Raw genomic sequence first — 25,042 nt, forward strand, 5'->3', positions numbered from 1 at the left:
ACCAACTGTCTTCTTTGGAAACATGACTGAGCCCACAAAATTTTGTCTGAGACTGACCCAAACTGACCAGAACCACATCATCAAGTTTTGAGTTCAAAACTGACTCAACCCCAGCAAAATCCTGCATGAAACTGACCCGAACAGGCCCGTCCTCATCTGAAGTGTATATACAATCTGATAAGATTTTATCATTTAGATTCATACAGATTACAGCATAATGATGATAATAGCTATCATCAAATCATGGATTAAAATAATAAATAAAAATGAGCCGTTCATCAAGCAATGGACATTGGACACTGACCAACTGACCAACCTTTTTTTGTCTTGAGTGAACTTTCTGTAATGTGCTGTTGTATTTTTCTCATATTTTATTTTCTCACAAGCATGGGCCTTTGTACCTTGTGAGGCCTGGTTTGCTAAATTCTGTCAACAGCATGAATGGGTAACTCTAGCACTGCTGTGTCTGATCCACTTGTACCAGCGCAACACACACTAACATGCCACCACCACGTCAGTGTCACTGCAGTGCTGAGAATGATCCACCACCCAAATAATACCTGCTCTGTGGGAGACCTGATTATTGAAGAACAGGGTAACAAAGTATCCAGAGAAACAGATGGACTACAGTCTGTAAATGTAGAGCTACAAAGTTCCCCCTATATGTTAAGGGGAGCTGATAAAATGGACAAAGAGTGTAGATTCAAGGCATTGTACTTAATGAATTGGCCAGTCGGTGTATGCCATAGGTGGATTGTTGTAATACAGACATCAAGGTCTTTTATTCATTTCGGTTTCCATCTTCATTCCCAGATTGGAATTGTACAGGAAAGTGCCAAATCTTCGCATCCTTGCCTGTGGAGGAGACGGGACGGTAAGCCTAAATGTGGCTGTGTGTCTCCTGAATCTAGCATTTGAAATGTTTAGAAAACACCTCCCCCTGGTGAGAGATGTGAGGAATAGCAAGTAGGGGACATGTTAATTTTCACACAACTGTAGTTACAGTTATTGTACTTATATTTCTGTTTTCGGAACAAAACCTCTTATCTCCAAAATGGTACCTTTACAGGAGAAGGAAAAACTTACTTTACTTTTAATATAAATCAATGGAACCAGAGTTTTTTTCCAAGTCATTTTGGGTTGTTTCTGTTGGTCCATTCATCTGTGTTTCATATATTTTAATTTGAGGGTGGACATATATATTGAGATATTTTGGGATGTGTTTATATTAGGGCTAGGATCGAAAATCAATTTCTTGATTCCAGACATTTGGGAATCGAGACCTGACTCCAAAGCTTTGGGCTTGACTCCACACAGTGACGTTCAAGTTTGCCCCACGTACCCTGCACTTTAAGTTTAAGTTTAAGATATTCTGCTGTCACTGTCCAGATAGCCTATATGAAAAACGCATCCTTCCACAGCTCAAACATCAATAGTCCAGCTGTGTTTTACTTTAGACAAAGTGGAAAACAAATTACAATGTAAAATAGGCTTAAAATGAAAAATTGGCTTACAGTCAAACAACATTCTCATTGCCAAAACACCTACCCACCTGAAGGAATTAATAGGAGAATCAGGCACGACTTAGCCTGCTCCCATTAGTCAGCTTAATTTAGCTAGCGTTAGCTCTCCAAATCCAAATTTCCTTTCCTAATGAAATCAAACTTCATATTCCTCAATTATAATTAATGCTGTAGTCCTTATTTTTGCCAGGTGTCCCTCTTTATGTCTTGATTTTTGGAATCGAGACTGTTTTGTGGATTTGACTCTTGGAATCAACTCCGTTCATTCCTGTCTCTTGGAATCAGAATAAACTCGAGCCTAAAATTTCTGGAATCTAACAGCCCTAATTCAAATTTATTGAGCTATATTGGGATTTATTGAGATATGTTGGGATATGTTGATATTAGTTGGGATTATGTTGGGATTTGTTGGAATATGCTGGGATATGTCAGGATTTGTTGAGATATGTTGGAATGTGTTGATATAAGTTGGGACATGTTGAGATATATATTGAGATATGTTAGGGTATGTTATTATATGCTGGGATATATTAATATTATTTGGAATATGTTGAGATATGTTGGTATATGTTGTCATATGTTGGTATATGTTGGTGTATGTTGGGATATAATTAGATATTTTGTGAGACATGTTAAGATATGAGTCTCATGTTTGTGTTTGTGTGCTGTTTTCTGTAGGTGGGCTGGATCCTGTCTGCTCTGGATGAACTGCAGTTGAACCCACAGCCTCCTGTGGCAGTGCTTCCTCTTGGCACAGGAAATGACCTCGCCAGGACGCTCAACTGGGGAGGAGTGAGTTATCTCTATTCTGGCCTCACGCGATAGGACGTGCAAGACATATGAGCAATTCTGTTTTTTACAAATCTTTATTTTTGGCAAATGGAGATGCTTTGACATCAAACCAGTTTTGTACAATGATGCTAATTTCAGACTACTCTATTTTACATCCTAAAGTCTAGATTTTCCCCCTTTACTTTTTCATCCACGTACTACATTAAATTCTTTTATTTCAAAAACAGCACAGAAAATAAAAATTTTATGGCAGACACATGTAACAGTAATTGTGCATTAGTGCAATTGTGTACAAGTATGTCCCCTTGTGTTCATGCGTTAATTTATTTTCACTTAGAAAATCAACAAAACGTCATTTGACCAGTGCGCCTTTTACATACCACTGTTCTTTAAATTTTAAATAAACTATCAGTTGGTATCTATACTGTATAAGTTATTACTGAATAACAGTTATCAATATGACAAGTGATTCCTAAAGCCAGTGGCAGTGTATGTATCATCTGAATCATGCACCCTTTAATTTGGATGTGATGTCACAGGGCACTCATGTATGAGCATGTGTACGAGTGATACTCTTATCTCCGCAAACAACTGCCTTTTACTTCCTGAGCACTGCCCTCTAGGCTTCTGAGGCTTTGAGCTAGAGTGTAATGAAATTGTGTTGCTAATGCTAATTAGCAAGCCTTTTAATGAGTGTGGGCTAAATATATTCCACGTAGTGACTCCTAAACCTCTGTAGATGCAAGCTGCTTCAAAAGCAGACATGAGCAGAGGGAAGGAGGAGGGGAGAAAGGAGAAAGAAGGGAGTGGAGGGGGGGGTGGGGGGGCAGGTCTTGAGGGTACCACAGAGGCACGGGGGGTGGGGGGTGGGGGGTTATTAGCAATGATTATGTTCACTAATGAATGCCACGCTAAATCCGTGTGGAAATCGCATTCTGATGTTGTTCAGGGGGAAGAGATGAATAAAAGAACGATTGTTTCTTTTTGAATATCGTAAATGGGACACTGAGACATGACGAGCAGCTGCCGGGATAAGATTTGTTTTTTTTGCTTATTTGTTTGCTTGTTTGCTACGTATGAAGACAAACAGCAATTTCAGCTTATGGTTTAGTGTGATTTTGTAGGATTTGAAGGCAGAGCTGGATTAGTAAGAGTGGGTTTAATTGGGAAGAATACTAACCAAGTGCATCAAGAAAAAATGACATTATTTTATTCTTAAGCACGTACTGTCACTGCTGCTGACTGCAGGGGTTTGGAGACTAGCAAGCAGTGACCTTGTGAAGTCTCTCTCTCTCTCTCTCTCTTTCTCTCATGCTACAGTTGAAATACTGTTATTGACACAGTAATGGCAATAACCTGCTTGCAGTCTTTCTCTTGTTGTATATTAGAATAGATGCTGTAATCATCTCAATTCATACATTCAAGACCTCTATTTATCCCCTGAGGAAAAAGCCCCTGTGGGTCAATGTAATGGCAGGTAATGGCTTTATAAAGGCTTTAAAGAGACATTATACTCAATACATACGCTCTCTCTCTCTCTCTCTCTCTCTCTCTCTCTCTCTCTCTCTCTCTCTCTCTCTCTCTCTCTCTCTCTCTCTCTCTCTCTCTCTCTCTCTCTCTCTCTCTCTCTCTCTCTCTCTCTCTCTCTTTTATTTTCTCTCTTACTCTCTCTCAGGGTTACACAGACGAGCCGGTGTCTAAGATCCTGTGCCATGTTGAGGATGGTACAGTGGTCCAGTTGGATCGCTGGAATCTGCAGGTGGAGTGGTCACCTGTCCAGCCCGAAGAGGGCACACAGAAGGTGAGCAAGGTCATTCAGATGTCATAACCACTCAAAGCACTGGAAATTAGACCCCAAGACTGGCTTTACACAGTCAAACTTTCATGCAACTTCAATTTGCTTGAACCTAAATTGTACTCGAGTTGCATAATGTGAAGCGCACTTGCAGCTCATTTGAAGCTTAGCCGCAACAGTTGAAGCCTCACAGGTGACTTTATAACAAGAACGATACAGCGTATCAAAAAATACGAGCTGTTAATTTCCTAACTACTTGAATGTATTGCATTCAGCTTTGTTTTTGAAGTACTTAGTTTAACTTTCAGGTTGCACAGAAATTATGCTGCAGACAGCTCACAACATGTAGCTAGTTGTGTAAGTTTCACTGTATAAAGTCAGCCTAAGGGGAAAATATTAAGCTTATTATTGAAATGCTTTTTAACTCTTTCTCCAGCTTCCTCTGAATGTGTTCAATAACTACTTCAGCCTTGGCTTTGATGCCCACGTCACACTCGAATTCCACGAATCCAGAGGTCAGTAGGTTTATGAGATGTAATATTATTATAGCTATCAAACTTCATACATTTCTCTGGGTCCTCGTCCCCTACGTTGTTCAAAACGTTACGTCCATGACAGCTATGATTAAGAGCTTTAGCCTTGCTCCAGCAACTAATATTGGTTTGTTTTTGCAGCTGGTGAATACTGATGCAGGTTGATGATAAAAAAGTGTCTGAATTAATTTATTGATTAATGCATATTTATTGCTTTTGGTGAACTTAATATCTCTCCATATAACACAGTACAAGAGTGAGAGTAGGGATCCATTTCAGTGTCACAGCCTCTGTGTCGAGTTGTTAAGTAATTTCAAATAGAGTTGCTTATGTGGTTTCTGACACAGAATGACATACTGTTATCTATAAAAGTGGACAACAGTATGTTACATAGATAAAAACATCATCCACTATGAAGTCTAAATTCTTCTGTACTTCTGTCCATTTTTATGAAATGAACTATGAAACTGTAGTGAAATGAACATGTTACCAAACATGGCTGTCTTTCTGTTACCATGCAGAGGCCAACCCCGAGAAATTCAACAGCCGCTTCCGCAACAAGATGTTCTATGCAGGGGTGAGTAGAACTCCAGTCTTGAGTGACTGACTGAGAGACTCTGTAGAAACAGTGAGAGAGAGAGTTGGAGAGATAAAAAAGAGAGTGAAGTAGAGAAAGAAAATGACTGTGTCTCTCTGTGTGTGTGTGTTTTGCTGTCCCCTCAGGCTGCCTTCTCTGACTTCCTGCAGAGGAGCTCCAGGGACCTGTCCAAGCACGTCAGAGTGGTGGTGAGTGGTCTGGGCCTGTCGGAAGCTTCTGGCCTGAGTGGGCGGGCGTACTGATTTTGATGTGCCCTGTCCGTTCCATTAGCTGTAGCAGTAATGAAGGGTGCCACAAGCCCACCAACACACTACTAATCTTACCAAAGTGTGACATTCCCCCTGTAAGAATGCCCCCCATAACTGACACTGTTTATCTGCTTTTTGTGCCGTTTTTGTTTTCTTCCTTTACCTCTTTCTGCGTCCTTCTCATCGGGTTGCCAAGTGTGATGGAACAGATCTCACTGCCAAGATCCAGGAGCTGAAATTCCAGTGCATCGTCTTCTTAAATATTCCCAGGTGTGCATATAATCATGTTCACCATAAACCTTTTATCATGCTGGGTTTTCACTACCAATGTGTTGTGGGTCTTTCTAAATGTTTTTCAGTATGGGTAAAATCTGTCACTCTTGTCTTCATGTATAGGTATATAGTTGCAGTTATAAGCGAAAGTTTGAATAACCCCAGTCATTACTTTTTTTTTTAATTTTGAAAGTGCAAATAAGTTGCACATTCTCTGCAAAGATCAGACTTAGATATGGCATTTTAATGCAAATTGTACTGCACGTTTTTTTCCATTATTTGCACAGCTTAAAAGATTGGGGGAAAAATATTGAAATATAAAAGCTGCCATAACTTCTACACAGATCATTTTTCAAGTTTGATTTTTTCTTATATTTTAAATTCAGCAAATAAACAGTAGTTGTGCACAAAAAATGTGCAGAAGTGTGTTCTGTAGAGGATGAATAGATGTCACATGTAGGAAATCAACAAAACATCTCATTTGACCAGGGGCACCCATGTATCTCATCGGATCATCTATCATCTGTCAGATCATAAGTTGACAGCGAGATATATAGTTGTTTATACCTAACATTTCCATGGCTTCTAAATGCGTCTCCTGTCAGTCTCTCACTGCATTTGTTGTCAGACAAAAGTCCTTGATTCTGTAAACATAAAGGCCGTAACAAGCATATGGATCAAATGGACTGCTGATACAACTTATAAAATAATGAGAGAAAAGACAAAAGCAACACTGTGGTGACGTAGTTGATTAGACCAATCAACTACGTTATAACTTGTTATTGTCTTCTAAGCGTTGAGGGTTTTTCGGCACATGTGACCTCTTCGACCTGGGTATCATTGGTCATCACCCTCCACCTCAAACTCTCACAAACTTGCATCACACCTCCTTCACAGGTACTGTGCGGGGACCATGCCCTGGGGCAACACAGGAGACCACAGAGACTTTGAACCTCAGCGGCACGATGATGGCTACATTGAGGTCATCGGCTTCACCATGGCTTCCCTGGTACGTAGCTCCACTCCAGTTACTCTGCCTGCTTAGATAGATACTGCTGGTGAACATACACTGCCTGTCTATTTTACGGACACCTTGTCTTCTTTTACTTTTCAGTGTAGCAGTAAAAAAGTCCTGAAAAGATTTTATTGACATAAAACAGCTATTTGCTAATACTTTATATTTTGACACTTTGCTTCATGTTCATAAAAGTGTCCTAAGTATGAAGAGCAGATTTTGCCTAGTTAATAATTTAACTTTTCCAAACCATTGTGTAAAATCTTTTGGCTCAAGTAAAAAGTGGTTCAAACAGCTGAAAGGTTTGAGTGCTGATGAGTGCTGACATCATAACAAAAGGAATCAAATGCATGAGGTTTGGCATTATTTCCAAGGTTGGACTTTTATTAGTTGTGCAAAGAAAAATAGCAAGATCTAAACGGTTACTTATTTAATAAGTCATTGCAAGCTGACAAAGAAAACTTTCATTAAACTTTTTTGAACAGATGTTCACACAACCTTTCTTTACTCCTCCTGGCCACCAGGCGGCGCTGCAGGTCGGAGGCCACGGGGAGCGGCTGCACCAGTGCAGGGAGGTGACTCTCACCACCTACAAGACCATTCCTGTTCAGGTGGATGGAGAGCCGTGCCGCCTGGCGCCCTCAACACTCCGCATCTCCCTCCGCAACCAGGCCAACATGGTGCAGAAAAGCAAGAGACGCACCTCAGTCCCGCTGCTCAACGAGTGAGATGCTCACACGTGCACACACAGATGCAAAGGGCCACTCATACATAGCTCCCCTGCTTTTTTGCCTGTGGTCATCTCCACAGCTCAGCTGAAATATTGTCACTGTGATCGAGCTAATCCTTCTGGTACTAGTAAACATTTGTTGTTATACTGCGGTAGCAGCCCTGTTTAATATGCCCTGTATTTGCTTACGTATGTAGGATATGCTTTAGGCCTTTTACTTTATATACATACATGTCTTTATGAGATCCTGCTGGTGTGGGTCAATGCCAGTTTCCCCCCTTTCAATGATGCGTACAGAAGCTACTTGAGTAATGATGAACAGTCACCTTGCTGAATGTACAAGAATGAATGAATTAGCTTAACAATAAATTTGTTAGCTTGTTTGTTTGTTATCCAGGCAGTTGGTGTGCTAGCTAGATAGTTTTTTAGTTAGACAGCTAGTTAGCTAGTTACACACATGCTGTACCATAAATGAGTCAAAGCTCTGCCTTTAGAACAAAATACACACACAAATACACATAACGTATAAGAGTTGGGTGGCTGTATCAGGTTGTGTAACTAACCTGTCTGATTCTGCCTGCTGTTAGTCTTTCCCTGTTTAAGCTCCCAGTTCCTCCTTGCATCACTGTTTCCTGTCTAAAGAGCCTTTTGAACAGCACTAATCAACGTACCCCTCTTCACTCCTATGTGTTGTGCTCTGCAGTGCCTTAGCACGCCTTTCTCTCTCTCTCTCTCTGTTACATTTGCTTTTTCTTTCTTTAAAGCGGTAGTTTGGTGAAAAATCTAATTTGCACAATTTTTCCATTATGCCAAATGTAATCACATCAACACGTTTGAAGTCTGAAGTTTTCTTATGTAGTCTTGCATTTAAGCTATGATGCTATTATAGCTTATGATGAAGCTTATAATTATTCCAGTAAAGAAATAAGCATATAACCTACCGAGTAATAATTTTGTCCGTATTATAAAATTTTGGTCTGCACCTAAATACAGCGCAAGTACTTCCTGTCCCAGTCCGACCTGACCCAGTCCACATCATGGTTTTGAGTCCGAAACTGACCCAAGCTATAACTACATTCTGTCTGAACTGATTCATCATCATTAATGGTGTTGAATAAAAGCTCATGTTTTTAATGATAGAGCCAGTTAAATTACCATGTAGCAACAATAGTAACTGTCATTAAATCATATAATATAATAAAACAATCAGCTGTCCAGAATTAAGTTTTAATTCCATGAATTTATTCATCAAGCAATGCTTTGTGAGGCGAGCAACATCCCAAATGTTTTTTGTGGATCTTTATGGATAAACTTTCCATACTGGGCTGTTATCTGTGTGGTGCTGAAATAGCATAATGTTAACCTTCACCTCATTCATTCATAAAACTCTTTCTGTACATAGAACAAATTACTTATAAGATAAAAATTTATTTTTAACCAGATAAAATAAATTTAAATGTCTGGTTGGCTGATGTAAATTGTCCTCTCCTAAATCAATTTGTGTTATTTACTTCACAGCCATTTTCCTGTGATTGTGGGCTTCACGTTCCTTAATGCTAAATTCTGTTAACAATATGAGGGGGCTTCAGGCATGCCAGGTATTAAAGAGGTATATTAAGTAAGGAGAAAAAATGAAGCAGAATCCATGGTCAAATCTGTTTAAAGTTGGAGGTGGACTATGAGAACCCAAAGGTGAAATTGGGACCTGACCTGAGCCCCCACGCAGGCAGGTCCCAGTGAAGTATTTCAAGCTCTGCTGTGCTTTTGTTACTTGTTACTTGTTTTTTATTTCCATTACTTGCTAAATATGGACAAATAAACAACATTCAGGCTTCAAGATGGCTGCTGCTGTCACTGTTTATAGCTGTAGTTGGTGGCTATAGGCTATAGGCTACATTAGCCTCATAGCTCAAAAAGCAATCCTCAGACACCAAACATGTTGGCTTATCAGCTCTACTAGGAGAAAGGGAAAACTGTGTAAATTACATTTTTTTTTGCTGAACTATTTCTTTAATTTTCCACCTCCTCCATGCTAATAATTGACCCCCTTATCTATGTTTGTCTCTCATCTACCCCTGCCTCTCTCTCTCTCTCTCTCTCTCTCTCTCTCTCTGGCTTGCCTGTGCTCCTGTGTTGCCTTTGCTGGCGTTCAGCATTCAGAAAGTGTGCGCAGCAGATTTGCGCCGCCTCTCTGCTCCCCCAGACTCCTTCTCTGTGTAAGTATATCTCTCTCACCCTCACCACACACACTCTCGCACACCCACCTCACACTGCTCAGCCGTGCCGAGCGAGTGTGTGTTTGTGCGTGTGCACGTGTGTGTGAGTGTGGATGGAGGGTCCGTGTGTGACTGTGCAGACAGCACACACAAGTTCTGCGTCTTTGTTAGTGTTCTTGTGTGCGTGCTTGTGTTCGTCTGCTCCACCTAGATGTCCAGTGTGTGTTTTAGTGCCACAAGTTTTGGTGGTTCATCAGCTCACAGTGAAATGTGGTCCAAGGTAGAAGCCCCTTTTGCCTCTGATAAAGGTGAACAGTAGCTGGATGATGGGTTTAGATCTCATAAATGCTCACTTGAACGTTTGATGTTACCCACAGAAGCCTAAACTAACTTTGTAAAATGTGTACAATTGTTCTTCAGCATAATTTTTCATAACCCTCTTCTTTCCCCTTCATGTGCAATAGTTTTATGTAAACCCTTAGAAGTCACAGTTATGGCTGGCGATGACCAAAAACAGTGTCATTTCATGTTAATTACTTCTGAGTCGTAGCGCATTGAAACAAGCAGAGAAATTCTTTTGAAATTGCAGATTCTAAACTGTCAATCAATACCACATTTGTGTTTGTTAGTAGTAGAGGAGATATTTTATTATGATTCGGATTTGATGAAAAGGTATTGTTTTGTGGACGGAAAGAAAAAAAACATTCTATGGATTTTTTCTATGTTTTGTCGCTTCTAGGAGGTGCAGACTCTAGACTGTTGATACAAAATGCAAATCAAATGTAAATGAAATTCATTATGTAATTGATGATGTAATCCCAAAGCTCCGCTTAAGTAGTACAGCAAAACCACAGCAAAAACTCTAGGCTTCTAAGGGTTACTGATATATTTAAAGGTACACTAAGTAATATTTTTCACATTATACTCTCCCTGCTGTAATAAAACAGACTGTGGTACACAGGCATTTACCATCACCACTTAAAACGCTGTAGGGCTGCAACTATCAAACATTTTCATTTTCAAATATTTTTTTGAGTATTGTCTTGAATATTTGAATATTCTATAAGAATATGCAAAGATATGTGTTTCACTTAAGTGATTAAATCTTATGTTTATATATTTATGAAACTTGAAATGCTAAAAGGTAATGGAAAAACTGCTGTTTCATGGGGAATCCTTCCCAATCTGGCACCCCTGAGGAGGTTGCTGAGACCGTTTGAACATGACAGTGATAAGCATTGTAGGAGAGCAGTGTCACCACATTGTCTTAAAAACTGAAAACAGCTTTTTGGTCAACTCTTGTCAGTAACGATGTTCCAGATGACCGACCAATATTATCGCCTCAAATTAGAGCTCTAATACAGACGGTTAGAAATAGAGTTTTGACAGCCCGACTTTCTGACTACTGCCAAGATATCAGTGCCGCTTTAATTGGAAAGGGCCATTCGACTGGCATGAAAAGAGGCTAATCATAAATCGCTGTTTTTGCATAATGTGCAGGCAGATCATCTTTAGATGTGCTGCTACTGGCCACTACTGGTCAGGGTTGGGCAACATACTCTGAAAAAGTAGTAAACGTTGAATACTGAATACACTGTCGAAATGTGTTCAGTAATGTATTTCGTTACATTACATGAAAAAGTAACATAATCAGAATACATTTAGAAATAGATACATTGATAAGGCAGATGGTAAAAAACTCTGCTGTTGTATTTATTATTTCATTCACACTGTTTCTCGATGTTACTGGTTGACACTTTTGTTTGTGTAATTCTTCTGATAACATGTTTAATGAAAAATTACATTATATAAATGTTTAGCTTCACAAACAAAACTTTGTTTCCTATCAGACTGACAAAAACTATACACAGAAGCACGGTTTCATAAAAACGAGTAAAAGTACCCATTGCTCAAATTACTTCTCCATTTTTGAATATTTTAATTATAAAATTTTATTGAATATTTGTTGCAGCCCTAAACTGCAGTATCACTTTAATGACAAATTCTACTTATTGTACCTTTAAAGTTAGTTTCCGAGAGCCGCATAATCTCCACATGCTGCTTGGTAACCGTATGGTTCTCCTCAGCTAAATCAGTGAGTGCCTATTCACACAGTGGCCATTTCACTTGTTACGTTACACATAAGGTGGGAACAGTAATTAGTCAGTCTATAGAAAGTGTCTTTGCAGACTCATTTTTAACACTTTTAAGGCTTAGATGAAGGATGCCACATTTTTGCAGCACTTTCTTGTAGATGCTGACTGAGTAATTATCCTGTTATCAACCTGTGAGTTGAGAATAAGCAAAGTGTCCACTGTGTGAATAAGGCGAGTGGAGAAGCGGTGAAGGAAATGGGAAATGGGTGTTGTGCCTTTGCCTTCAACACCAGGGTGCAGCAGGGAGCCACCTGTGTGCTGATGCATGTCCTGCCTGTGTGTCTGTTTTCTTTGCAGCCCGCATGCGGTGCCTGAACGCCTGCGACTGCGGGTCAACCGCATCAGCCTGCAAGAGTACGAGAGTCTGCAGTTCGACAAGGAGCGACTGCGGGACAACTGTGAGTGATTTCTGCACTGATTACTCTCTTTATTAATCTCACTGATTACTCTCTCCTGGATTAAGTCACGACATAAGAAAGCTTGTTGATGGCCTTTAGTACACAGACAGAGCATGATACACTGATGTTCAGCCTCTGTTTTTAATGAGTTTGAAGCACATTCATGTGTGCGTGTTATTCTATTAAGGCAACACGAGATGAATTCAGCTGATGTCAAGACTGCACATTCACCACTGAGAACTTATGGGACTATGTTGGGAAATGCAGAGAAAAAAAATCCAAGCACTTACCACTTGCACAATATTAAAAACGCACTGATGAGTCAACAGTCTTTGGAGCAGTGAAGAATGCGGGGGAGGCAGTTCATTACAAAAAAAAATTATGAAAGCGTGAAAAAACTATGTGAGGCAGTTATAAAGGAAGAAACACAAAATATTAATAAACTCAGTCTGTGTCAATGATCATTACAAAAAAAGACAATGTTTGAGCAAATCTTTGTGTAAAGATTCTGGTTTTGCTCAGTCTGAATAACGAAAGACAGAGAGAGGGACACAACCATCAGCAGTGGCTCATATCATGGAATTACTTTCAGCAAAGCTAGGTATGACATAGTGGTGGCACAGTTTTAATGATATTCCATGATATTAAAGCCATTCATAATCATACAAAATTCTAATTTTACTAATTCTGATAACTGTGCACAATTTCTATCACAGAAGTCACAGTGGCAATAAAGAACAGGACATGTTACATATAATCTGAGCAGTAAACAAATAGTGCTGGTAATAATTTAATATTTATTTAAACTGTAATTGATTTTAGATGCAAATCACCTCACAGACTTGGCTTGTTGTCGTGGTTTCCCTGGTCTGTCTCTGCCATTTTCTGTTCCTGCCCCAGTCTAGTCCGTCACCTGTCCCTAACCACGTGCTTTTGTTGTTGTTTTTGTTCCTGTGTCCACCCTGTCCCAGTTATCTGTCTCACCTGTGGGTAGAGACAGAGAGCCCTGTCCTCTCGTTAGTCCCAGATTTTTTGTTTCATCTCAGTGTATTTATACCCCTGGTTGCTTTTCTTGTCATTGATTATGTTTCACAGGCCCTGTTTTGTGTTTTTCCCTGTTTTATATTGGTTTTCTTCATAGCTCACTGACTATGTCACTCACTTGCTAACTGACTGACCAACTCACTCACTAGCTAACTAACTCACAGTAACTAACTCGCTCAATATTTTACTAAGGCTATGTTCACACAGCAGTAAAAGTGGCCCAAATCTGATTTTCTCACCAAATCCGATTTTGTTGTTTGGCTGTTCACATTATTTTTTTAAATGTGACCTGCGACATTAGTCTGAAAAGATCAGCTCTTAAACTGACCAGCATGTGCAAAAAAGCAATGCTTCATGTTGCTTCACGTGGTGTGCTCATCCAGAGGTAAACAATCATTACTTCCAATGAACGCCAGTCCGCTCTGGAGCTTTCAGTGTCATCTTCACCAGCACCACAGGAGCGATCATGAAGCTTCATTGACTGACAGCTGGGCTTATCACCCAGAATGTGTTCAAGCTTGCCATAAAAAGTCCACGTTATTTGGACACGGTCACCTTTTCGGTTCATGTCCTCAGATTCTTTAAACAGATTTTTCAACTGTCCTTTGACGCAGCAGCCTAATTCTACTACGGCTGTGTTCGGTCATTTCTTTCAAAATCTCTTCAAACACAGAGGGTTTTGGATAAGTCTCTTCTAATTTTTGTACAGAAATATCACCCCAAATCTTTATGAGGTCTCTGCAGGGCGAAATTATGATGAATGTCGAGTTGGATTGATGTAAAAGCAGCATGTATTCTGATCTGGCTGTTCAGACTGAGTCGCATTGCCACATATCAGATATGTATCGGATTTCAGTACCACATGATAGTGTCTCAAATCGGAACTGAAAATGTCAGATTCAGTGTGTTTTTGCTGTTCACACTGACACACAGATGACACAAAGGATTTGGGCCACTTTTACCTGCTGTGTAAACGTAGCCTAAGTAACTAACTCTAACTCACTCACTGATGTTTAGAAGGCTGAAGATTCTCCACAAAGGGGTGCTATAAGGACATTACCTAAAAAATCTTTTTGTACTTTTTGGTACTTCATAAGAGTAGTGATTTGAGTTCAACAAATAATCTATCAATATGACACATTATTTAAATGTGCATTTTAATATTTGAGCAATACAGCAATAATACAGAAAACTGTGATAATCATGAAAGGAAATTTTCATGCTGTTTCCATCCTGAATTTGTTCCCATTCCTGGTACTGTATTGCCTTCACAGATGGATTTAGCAATGACTTCATTGTGTGATATTTATTATTGGCAGATATTAATTCTGTGTGTGTTTGTGTTTGTGTAGCTACCCCTGTTGGCATCGTGGTGGTAAGAGGAGACTGTGACCTAGAAACATGTCGACTCTACATTGACAGACTGCAGGAGGTGAGGCGCTCCCCTGAGTGGTTTTTCTCTGCCAGACCAGCTGCTCTGCCGTCAGTGCAGCACTGCTGCTGATTACTGGGGCAGTGCGTCCTCCCAGGCACTTTAGTGCTCCTAAAACTCACCATCAACAAAGACATGCAGTAATTACTTCAGTCTCCTGGCACACAAACCTGACTCACAGCAAAGAGTCACACCATTATCTTTAAAAATGGACAAAATTTAGGTTTCAAGAAGGCTGCTACTGTTAGCTATAAGTTTCGGTGGCTAAGTCGGTGGCTATAAGTTTCCATTACTTAGCTACATTAGCCTCTTAGCTCCAGTACAAAATGAAGAGTAGACATCAGACAGCAAACATATCTTGGCTGATCAGCAACATTTGGGATGGGGGGCGGACTGTGATTTGATTTTTGGCCAAACTATCACTTGAAGGTACACGTAGAATGAAGTTATGCCATAATTAGCAAAGTTATCATTTCTAAGTTATATATTTTAACAGAACCTGAATTAGTAACAGCCATTTGAAAACATGTTTGTGGGGAAAAAGGTCTGTATGTCGAACTTATATAAGAACTGTACTCTATACTCATGAATACAGCATCACCAACTATTTGTGATTGGCACATTTCCAATGATTGACGTTAACTGATCTTTTGCTTATGTCAGGGGTGTCCAAAGTGTGGCCCCAGGGCCAAACGCGGCCCGCAGACAGTTTCTAATCAGCTCGTGTCTTTCGTTTTAGAGTGTGTTATAAGTGGCCCTGCAGCCATTATGCTGCAGGCCTTCCTTTCACCTGATGGTGGCAGCAGTGATGTAAGATTACAGTGTAACACGCTGCACTGTGGTAACAAAGTTAGTCGAAGTTTAAGAGCCTTTCTTCTCTGACTAGACCTGCAGCTTCATTCACTGACCACATTTAGTTCAGAGTGCAGCCATAAAGCTCAAACTAACACTGAGAACTGGAGATTTTGATGGAAATTTAAACATGTTTTCATCGAGAGCCACAACAAATGAGCCTCATATTTCAAAAGACTGCAATGAATTTAATATAAACAGACATGGAACACACCATGAACATCACAGGAGAGGGTAAAGAAACTAAAACACCTGCAAATGTTGACCCTTTAAGTTTGAACAAAAGCTTATGCTGTTTAACCCGTTCTACTTGTTTATTTGATATGTAAAGAACATATCAAACATCTAACTAAATAAAAACTTAAACAGGAACATACTACCACATTAGACATGTTTTACTGCTACTCTTAAATGTAATGTTATAAGTGCTTACTGATCCAAACTGCTCTTAACAATCGAACAATAACAGAAGTCTCGTGCATCTTTTATACAGTGATAAGAAACACGGTAGATTATTTTGAAAACATAATATTTTGAATCATTTGTGAACAATATTTTGGCCCTCAGGTGCTCTGACACAGTACGATCTGGCCCTCTTTGAAAAGTGGACATTGTTTGGACATTATCTGCTTATGTATGTTGCTTCTTGCTGCTTCAAGATTACCTGGGCAGTCTTTGAGTACTGCCAGTTGGTCCAGATTTTGTTCTCTTAGAACTCTCAACACACCTGAACAGATTTGGCAGTGTTTTTGATTTTCTCACTCATGTGTGGACTGACTGGGGTCATTAAGGATTGGACTGAAAACTTCAACATTAGCTGATGTTATTAACCTTAGAACCCCCCCAAAAAAAACCTACACAAGTGCATAAAGGGGATCAAAATGACCAGTATTGGAAAGAATGGTTTTCCTCAGAGAAAAACTATCCTGTTTTTTATCCTTCAACATAATTAAATAATTTAAGTATTTGAAGATATGTTTTCATGTTTCAGTCGTGTTCATTGATTGCTTCTTGTATGTATATGGTAAAAAAAGATGAACTTCATCATAATGTATTAGAAACACAAATGACTTGACAAAGAGGTGCCAGAATGAATGACTGATGAATAAGCAACATTTATTTATTTATTTATTTAGTTAGTTAGTTAGTTATTCTCTCAGTCCATTAAGCCGTTACTCAGTAACATGTCTATAAAGCAGCATTCAAAATTTCCTAGTCAGCTAATGTTAGTTAGCTAGATAGCTGATTTAAAAGATCTGAATATCTGTTTTAAAATGCATGTTATAGATTCTCAAAGGAAAGAATACATTATGTGACAGAACTTACCTTACATGATCACATGAACAGTAGTTTAATGATTGCAGTGAGTTGACAGTTGAGTATTGCTGTGGCAACTAATGTCTGAGGCAAATTCTGAATAGCAGTTAATATGGGACAAAATGAGATACGTATGGAAGAGGCATATAAAATAATCAAATATTCTTAGAAATGAAATTGTTGATAAAAATGTACATGATAAAAAAAACACCAATCCAGGACAAAATCCTCTGGTAAACGAGTTGACTCTTTTACAAAGACTAATTGTCATATGAAATATCTTTTGAAATTGACAGTCAACCATTTTTGATTAATCCATAAAATGTAAAGGAATTAAATAGTCTTTGACAATTGACAAAACATATATAAAATTACCATGGTGAGTCAAAATTCCATTAGAAAAGCATAGGGAGTCATTTCGACCCCCTTTCGAAGGTGTGGGGTAGTAGTACAAAAATGTTATTTATTGAGCACCTCTGACCAAGAAATATGGGAAAGACATTTGTGAAGATCATAAACAAATTTTTGAGGAATACCTGGAATATCAAGGAATTACATTTTTAATTGATAAAATATTCCAAATAACACCATTAGGCCAGTTTGACCCTTTATGCATCCTCTGGTTAGTCATTAATGTGCTACTGTTTTTAATAGGACCTGCATCAGGCTCCCTCTGCTGGACATAGAGTGCACTATCAGGTAAAAAAATACCTTGAGCTGAAACTTTCCACTGCTGTAACATGCAGGGCTGCATATATTTAAATATTTAGTATAGAAAATGTAGTATAGACTATAATTTCATCTGCCTAAATGCTACATTTAGCCATGTTGGCCATTTATGTTTTGTTCCTAATATTATGAGAAAGTTCTGTATGTCTAATGATATGCTGCATATGTAATACATGAAGTGATTACGCTTAGCTATGTGTGTGTCTCTTAATTGCACTTTGTGTCACTACAAATCCTACAAAGTGTGACTGTGGGAATCTGGATGTCTTTCTCAGGATGAAAGCAGAGGTTTGCCCCGGCCTGCATCTGCACACAGACTGTCTCCTAACTGGAGTTTCCTAGACTGTGAGTCATAACTGTTCATTCTTACACATTATCTGCAATGCATAACTCAAAATGGAATAATTATTAGAACAACACATTGTTTTCTTTTTCAGCCACATCAGCTGACCGGTTTTACCGTATAGACAAGGCTCAGGTAGGTCTTAGATTCACTCAGAAAGTCATGTTTGAGTTAGTCCACTGAAAAAAAAATGCATGGAGTTTACTTGGGTGCATTATTTCCACATGAATAAAATATATCACATCAGTTTACACTATCAGTGTAATGATGTTGTATATATTATTCAAGTGGAATCTCCACATGTTGCATTTTAGTGCAGAACCAATAGTTCACAATGTGGTATATAACAGTAACTTATGCAATACATTTAAATCCTTTAACTGGACAATAAAATAGTTTTAGATGTTGTATTCAATGTTTCTGGAGTATTTTGGGATCAACAAGAATTTACTAAGGCATAAATCATATTCTGTAATTCTCTGATTACAGTATTTTTTTTCAGTTTTTTTGACTTAAGATTTGATCACCACTTTTGAAAATCAAAATAATCTAAAACATCTTCATTTCGTCCTAATTATATCAAACCTGTAAAGTTGCACAGCACAAACATAATCAGTTCACATTTTTCTACAAATAAATTGGTTTTATATTGTTGAAAACATTGATTCCAATCTTTTGAACAGTAGTGTATATGGTGTGTATATGGTGTCTCTGTTTTTATAGGAGCATTTGCACTTTGTGACGGAAATTTGTCAGGACGAGGTGTTCATTCTGGACCATGAGGTGCCACCGGTGAGCCAGGGCCGAGTCCCAGAAATGCCTGATGTGGTGGTGGAACCCAGCCCCAGGTGAGAATTACTCACCCTGTTCTTCATAACAGAGCTGTTTAGCAGAAAAGAGAACCTGGCTCTCTCATACATACGTTACTCTTCTTTTTTCCTAGACATCAAGTCATACACTATATGTCCAAAAGTTTTTAGACACTTGTTCATGCAACATTTCTTCTGAAATCATGGATATTAATAGGGAGTTTGGACAGCCTTTGCTGCAGTAACAGCCTCTACTCTTCTGCCAAGGCTTTACAGAGATGTTGGAACATTGCTGTGAGGATTTGATTGCATTCAGTCACAACAGCATTAGTGAGGGCATGTGATGTTGGGTGATTAGTTCTGGATCACGAACTCATCTCAAAGGTACTGGATGGTGCTCGTCATTACAGAGAATGCAGGCTTCATGTGCTGCTGCTCCTGTTCTATTGACAGTGCGTTTCTGTGGAGATTATAAAAACTGTGTGCACAATTGAGTACCTGTATCAGCAACAGTTGCAGCTTAAAGCAGCTGAGTTCACTAATTACTTTTGGACATATAGTGTGTCTGTTTATTCTCACAGATTATCTGTGCTGCATGATTTAAAATGAATGTAATTATTAGCTCAACCTCAAATGTCAAAGCTTGTTGTAAAACAGGCATTGCTTATTACAGTGTTTTTTTGCATTGTAAAGTCTAACATGAAAAATCAGAAATAAAAAGGTAAAATGTGGCTCATTCTTTTGCCCGTTTGTCTTTGCAGTGCTCCTTTGACAACAGAGGAACAAGGTACAGTATGCAAACTTATCATTTAGGTGAAAGGTTATGAGCAACGTTATACAAGCAGGTGCAAAAACTGTAGGAATGTTTCTTTCCCGTAAGTTTACCATTAGTCATTCCATAGGACTTTGACATCTGGGAAATCCCTTAAGATCACATGAGTCACGAGGAGTAAGCTCCGCCCAGTAGAACTATCCCCATCTCCTTTTGTAGAAATGAGCTAAATTACACCTGAAGATACGCTAGCTAGAGCATTTAGGAATTAGAATGACTTACAGAAGATCTAACTTTCTTATGATTTGTAAAGGTGAGTGGTTAAACTCATTGGTTGTATGTCTGTGTTGCAGCTTTGCTGACTGCAGCCAGCTCAGGTGATCTGAGAACGGTAAGCCAGACATTTCCAGACATGCTTGTTTTTTTTTAGAAACGAAACTGAATAATCATTGGTCTTCATGTTTGCTGGGGGTGTGAGAAACATCACAGGCTCATTGTTTACACCTGAGTGTGGCATGACTGTACAAAAAGATGCCTCTCTAGCAGTGTGGAATAGATACATTCACAAATGGAAAAGAACACACTAAGAGGGTACTGTCCAGCTAAATTTTAGTTCTCCAAGGTACAAACAACGTAAATGTGTCCTCACAGATACATGTTGTGTTGAATTGTGAGTTTCATTGTTACACTACATTTACAAAAGGTGTACCTTTTCATTACTATATTTTTTTTTTAAAAAATAGAAAAATAAAACAAAATGCCTGGAGTCAAGACAGGTTGTATGGAGTCATGCAGCTTAAAAAAATTTAACCACCATTTAAAAAGGTACAATTATGTTCCCTAACTATAAGTACCAAAGACATACCCTTGAGGGTAGGGCAGCAGAACCTTCTTATACCAGTCCTCAGGGCCCTCCAGATGGTTCACATTTTTGCCTGATCCCAACTCCCAACACAAAGTTAAAGCCAAGCGTAAAAGGAGCTAGTGTGGACTGTCTGGGGGCCCTGGGGACTGGTTTGAGAACAACTGCTTTAGGGAACCTAAAGGAAGTAGTCCTTTAAATGTGGCATTGCTCAAAGGAGGGTACTGTTAGCTGTCTTGAAGTAATATGTTTTATCGATATGGAAACGATGTTCACATTTCAATCATGTAAATTCAGTGCATCATAGTGGTGGGAGAAGTAAGCCAGAAACCATTAGTTCATGGGTTCAAATTCCAGGACTGAATATACTTATTGAATATACAGGACTGGGTATACTTGGTTGTGCCCTTGGCCAAGGCACTGGTGGTGACGCTGTGCTGCTCCTAGACTGGGCTTACAATTGTATGGAAATGCTTCTCTGTCAAATGTTTTGTTGAAAATAAGTTAATCCATCCTCTTCAGGGAACATCCTTAAACATGCCATTTTTCTGCACATTTAAGGGCAGAATTTCTATTTATTTGGTTATTTTTACATAATGAAAAAAAATAATCATAAAATATAAAATGTGCCATAACAACTATTACATAACTACAGGCCACATTTATTTTCCAATATGTTAAGCTCAGCAAATAAGCAGTAACTGTGCATGAAAATGTGATTTAAATTAAAGTGTGTGGTTATTTTCTCTTTGACCAAACGTAATTCGGCCATACGTGCCTGAATATTGCATATGACTGTAGTTAGGCAGCAAAATGACAAATTTCCCTTGTAGGATCAGTAAAGTATAATAGAATGTTTTGGGTTTTTTTATTTTTATACCAGCGTGCACCAGTAAAAAAGAACAAATGAATTGTTTCTCATCAGGATATTCATCGCAGTGATTATTGCTTATGTCGTTTTATTTCTCACATCTCTTTTTTTTCCTCTCCTAGTTGTCCAGTTCTTGTAGTAGTGGGCTCAGTTTGTTGGTGAGGGACTCAGGAGGTCAGTCTGCTTTGCACCTGGCCTCTCAGAATGGCCACAGTGAGGTAGTGAGCTTCATCCTGCAGCACGGTGAGAGCCACACTTCAGAGTTTAATCTTCAATGACACCAAATTTGGCATTTTGTGCTCTGCACTGGGTGTAAAAGCCATTAGCTTATGTCCTGTGCACTTCATAAGGAGTAGGGCACCATTTTGAATTTGGCCTATGTGTCCTTGTACTAAACCACAAACCAAACCATTTCACCATTATCAGTGGAATGCAATGTGCCAAAGGTTCTTTGCACATCACGCACACAAAGTGTAGACTTCACACATCACCCACACAAAGTGTTTTTTCATCACCCACACAAAACCTTTTCTTAAAAATCTCTGCATTCGCTGGCCATGCACTGTGTTTGGCCTTCATGTTTTTCCCTCTGTTGTTTTCCAGGTTCAAAGTTGATCCTGGATCTAACAGAGAAGGAGACGTAAGTATCAGTAGATAATCTGCTTATTGTTGTCACGTGCTGTCTGAAGATGTTAGATGCCCTTTACAATGTCTGAAGTGGACTAGTAGAAAACTTCCAAAGTGACATTAACAGACATTTAGAAGATTTTTCCCCCACATGGTTATTGCTTCAAAGTTTTTCTTACAACAGTGATGTGTTTCACAATGCGCTAGAAGTGACATACACAGCGCTTACATAACGTAATGTTTTTCTTTTAGCGGAGACACCGCACTGCACAAAGCTGCTCAGCAGCGACATCATGACGTGTCTCGACGCTTGGTGGAGGCCGGGGCTTCTACCAACAAAGCAAACTTCCTTGTGAGTCTTTTTTTCTTGGCTTGCAACCCGTGACTATGTATGACGTCCTATCAGGTGCAGTGAGGCCCCAGAAACAGCCCACAAAAAACACTGTTCACTAAATCTCCTCTGCATGTTGAGACAAGTATTCTAGTTAACGTTACTTGGTTGGCATTATTCAACGTACATTATTCCTGCTAGTCACGTTACTTCTAAAATGTATTTCAGGACTAGGTGATATCATCATTAGTCATGACAGCTCGTTTTCACATGTATTTAGATCGTAGATAAGACCATACATGGGAAAGTGTATGTTTTGATACATGTAGGCTTAGTTGAGTATTTAAAACTGCAGTACTGTACATAAGTAGAGCCCACCCTTCAGAGTCCTATCATGTGCAGTAAGTCAGCACAAAACAAACCACAAAAAACCCTGATTTTTGAATGTATTCTGAAATATTGCAGTTAACATTACTTGGTTGACATTATTCAACGTGTTACTCCTGCCAGTTCACTTTTCTTCTAAAATGTATTTTAAGTGTTGAGACTAGCTGATATATTAGCATTAGTCCTAACAGCTCAGTTTCACTTGCACATGTATTTCAAGGTATTTACCTTTCTTGAACTTCGCTTTGTAAGATCTTAGATAAGACTATACATGGGAAAATGTATGTTTTGATACTTTTAAGCTTAGTTGTGTATTTAAAACTGCTCTGCAGTACTGTACATAAGTCAGAGCCCACCCTTCAGAGTCCTATCAAGTGCAGTAAGTCAGCAAAAAACAGACCACAAAACCCCTGTTCTCTGAATGTATTCTGATGTATTTTAGTGAACATTACTTGGTTGACATTATTCAACGTACCTTATTCCCCTCGAGTACCCGTTTCATCTAACTTATATTTCAAGAATTGAGAGTAGGTGATATCATCATTAGTCATGACAGCTCATTTTCTAGTGTAATTCAGCAGACGATAGCACAACAGGGTAAACATGGGATTGGCAGACATTCTCTACAGCACTGTACACAAGTCAGAGCCTACCCTTGATTTATTTTATTTCCAATCAAAATGGCAATTAAACACATTTTTTTCATTTTTCAGGAGATATTTCTGAAAAGATTAGATATAAAATAATCCACTTGCATAAGAAAAAGGAAAATGACTGAAAAAAACATGAGTTTCCAAAACTGGAATTATGTAATATGCAAATGTTTAGGTACTCCTGGTAAAATTAGAAATTAGGAAAAAGACAAAAAGAAGAAAATCTGCTGATCAAATACTTTGATCATGCAAAGCAGAAAATGCAACCAAATTTACCTTTCTTGAACTTCGCTCTGTAAGATCGTAGATAAGACTATACATGGGAAAATGTATGTTTTGATACTTTTAAGCTTAGTTGTGTATTTAAAACTGCTCTGCAGTACTGTACATAAGTCAGAGCCCACCCTTCAGAGTCCTATCAGGTGCAGTAAGTCAGCAAAAAACAGACCACAAAACCCCTGTTCTCTGAATGTATTCTGATGTATTTTAGTGAACATTACTTGGTTGACATTATTCAACGTACCTTATTCCCCTCGAGTACCCGTTTCATCTAACTTGTATTTCAAGAATTGAGAGTAGGTGATATCATCATTAGTCATGACAGCTTATTTTCATTTTCTAGTGTAATTCAGCAGATGATAGAACAACAGGGTAAACATGGGATTGGCAGACATTCTCTACAGCACTGTACACAAGTCAGAGCCTACCCTTGATTTATTTTATTTCCAATCAAAATGGCAATTAAACACATTTTTTTCATTTTTCAGGAGATATTTCTGAAAAGATTAGATATAAAATAATCCACTTGCATAAGAAAAAGGGAAATGACTGAAAAAAACATGAGTTTCCAAAACTGGAATTATGTAATATGCAAATGTTTAGGCACTCCTGGTAAAATTAGAAATTAGGAAAAAGACAAAAAGAAGAAAATCTGCTGATCAAATACTTTGATCATGCAAAGCAGAAAATGCAACCAAATTCTAAGACTTTGGAAGTGTGGAAAAAATATTCTTGCAGAAAACTGAAAGCAAGTCTCTTAAAAAAATGGAAACTGTAATTATGGTAAAGAGTGGACACACTACATACTGAAAATCATACTGAATACCTAATATTATATTTAGTTGGTGGGGCTTCTGTGTAATTTTCTATCAAGTATGTTTTCTTTTTTTCCTTACTCTGAAAAATGAATAACTTCATTGCCTTTTTGACTGGAAATTCAGTAAATGAAGGGGTGGTCTCTGACTTTTTCACAGTACTGTATATCACAAATGCATATTTTGAGCTTTTCTTTCAGGGGAAAACTCCTAAGGACTGTGCTCAGGAAGCTGGTGACTCTGAACTGGCCTCCTATCTGGACAGCCAACTGTCAGAACAGCCGACGGCACGTGAGGACCTGGAGACGGCCGTGTGAGCAAACACTGCACCTGGTATGAAGAGATTGGTCCCCCGTATTCCACGGCTTTCGCCACTCACGGAGGTATCAGAGTTCACTCGCTCACATCCAGAGGAAATACGATGGAGAGGTGAGAAGGTCATAGAAGTGACCAAAAGGAGGCTCATACAGGGATTGGTCTCCTTTCTGGAGAAGAACCACACTGAAAAGGAATAGCTTGCTGTTACTTCCTTGGAATCACTGTGGGTTTAGAACAGCTTTGAACGGATTTGTTTTTGACGTTTATTTATTGATTTAATTTATTGATTTATTTATTGAAAGACTGATTGTACTTTCTTTTAAA

At 38.8% G+C, this 25,042-nt stretch overlaps 1 protein-coding gene across 1 annotated transcript in view; it reads left to right on the top strand.

The window, feature by feature from the left end:
* dgki (diacylglycerol kinase, iota) overlaps positions 1 to 24,830 on the top strand; it is a 93,812-nt gene extending 68,982 nt beyond the window's left edge. The window contains exons 12-32 of the mRNA XM_036577440.1: positions 814 to 874; positions 2,202 to 2,315; positions 3,991 to 4,116; positions 4,547 to 4,625; positions 5,165 to 5,220; positions 5,367 to 5,429; positions 5,686 to 5,759; positions 6,660 to 6,771; positions 7,302 to 7,501; positions 12,177 to 12,277; positions 14,674 to 14,753; positions 17,577 to 17,621; positions 17,927 to 17,996; positions 18,089 to 18,129; positions 18,718 to 18,842; positions 19,565 to 19,590; positions 19,929 to 19,966; positions 21,431 to 21,551; positions 21,912 to 21,948; positions 22,188 to 22,287; positions 24,601 to 24,830. Coding sequence (XP_036433333.1) covers positions 814 to 874; positions 2,202 to 2,315; positions 3,991 to 4,116; positions 4,547 to 4,625; positions 5,165 to 5,220; positions 5,367 to 5,429; positions 5,686 to 5,759; positions 6,660 to 6,771; positions 7,302 to 7,501; positions 12,177 to 12,277; positions 14,674 to 14,753; positions 17,577 to 17,621; positions 17,927 to 17,996; positions 18,089 to 18,129; positions 18,718 to 18,842; positions 19,565 to 19,590; positions 19,929 to 19,966; positions 21,431 to 21,551; positions 21,912 to 21,948; positions 22,188 to 22,287; positions 24,601 to 24,717 — 1,786 coding nt within the window. The 3' untranslated portion in view covers positions 24,718 to 24,830. The remainder of the gene's footprint in view (positions 1 to 813; positions 875 to 2,201; positions 2,316 to 3,990; positions 4,117 to 4,546; positions 4,626 to 5,164; positions 5,221 to 5,366; positions 5,430 to 5,685; positions 5,760 to 6,659; positions 6,772 to 7,301; positions 7,502 to 12,176; positions 12,278 to 14,673; positions 14,754 to 17,576; positions 17,622 to 17,926; positions 17,997 to 18,088; positions 18,130 to 18,717; positions 18,843 to 19,564; positions 19,591 to 19,928; positions 19,967 to 21,430; positions 21,552 to 21,911; positions 21,949 to 22,187; positions 22,288 to 24,600) is intronic.
* The last annotated feature ends 212 nt before the right edge of the window (positions 24,831 to 25,042 follow it).

Source organism: Colossoma macropomum, unplaced genomic scaffold (assembly GCF_904425465.1).
Source record: "Colossoma macropomum unplaced genomic scaffold, Colossoma_macropomum, whole genome shotgun sequence".
Taxonomy (NCBI): Eukaryota; Metazoa; Chordata; class Actinopteri; order Characiformes; family Serrasalmidae; genus Colossoma; species Colossoma macropomum.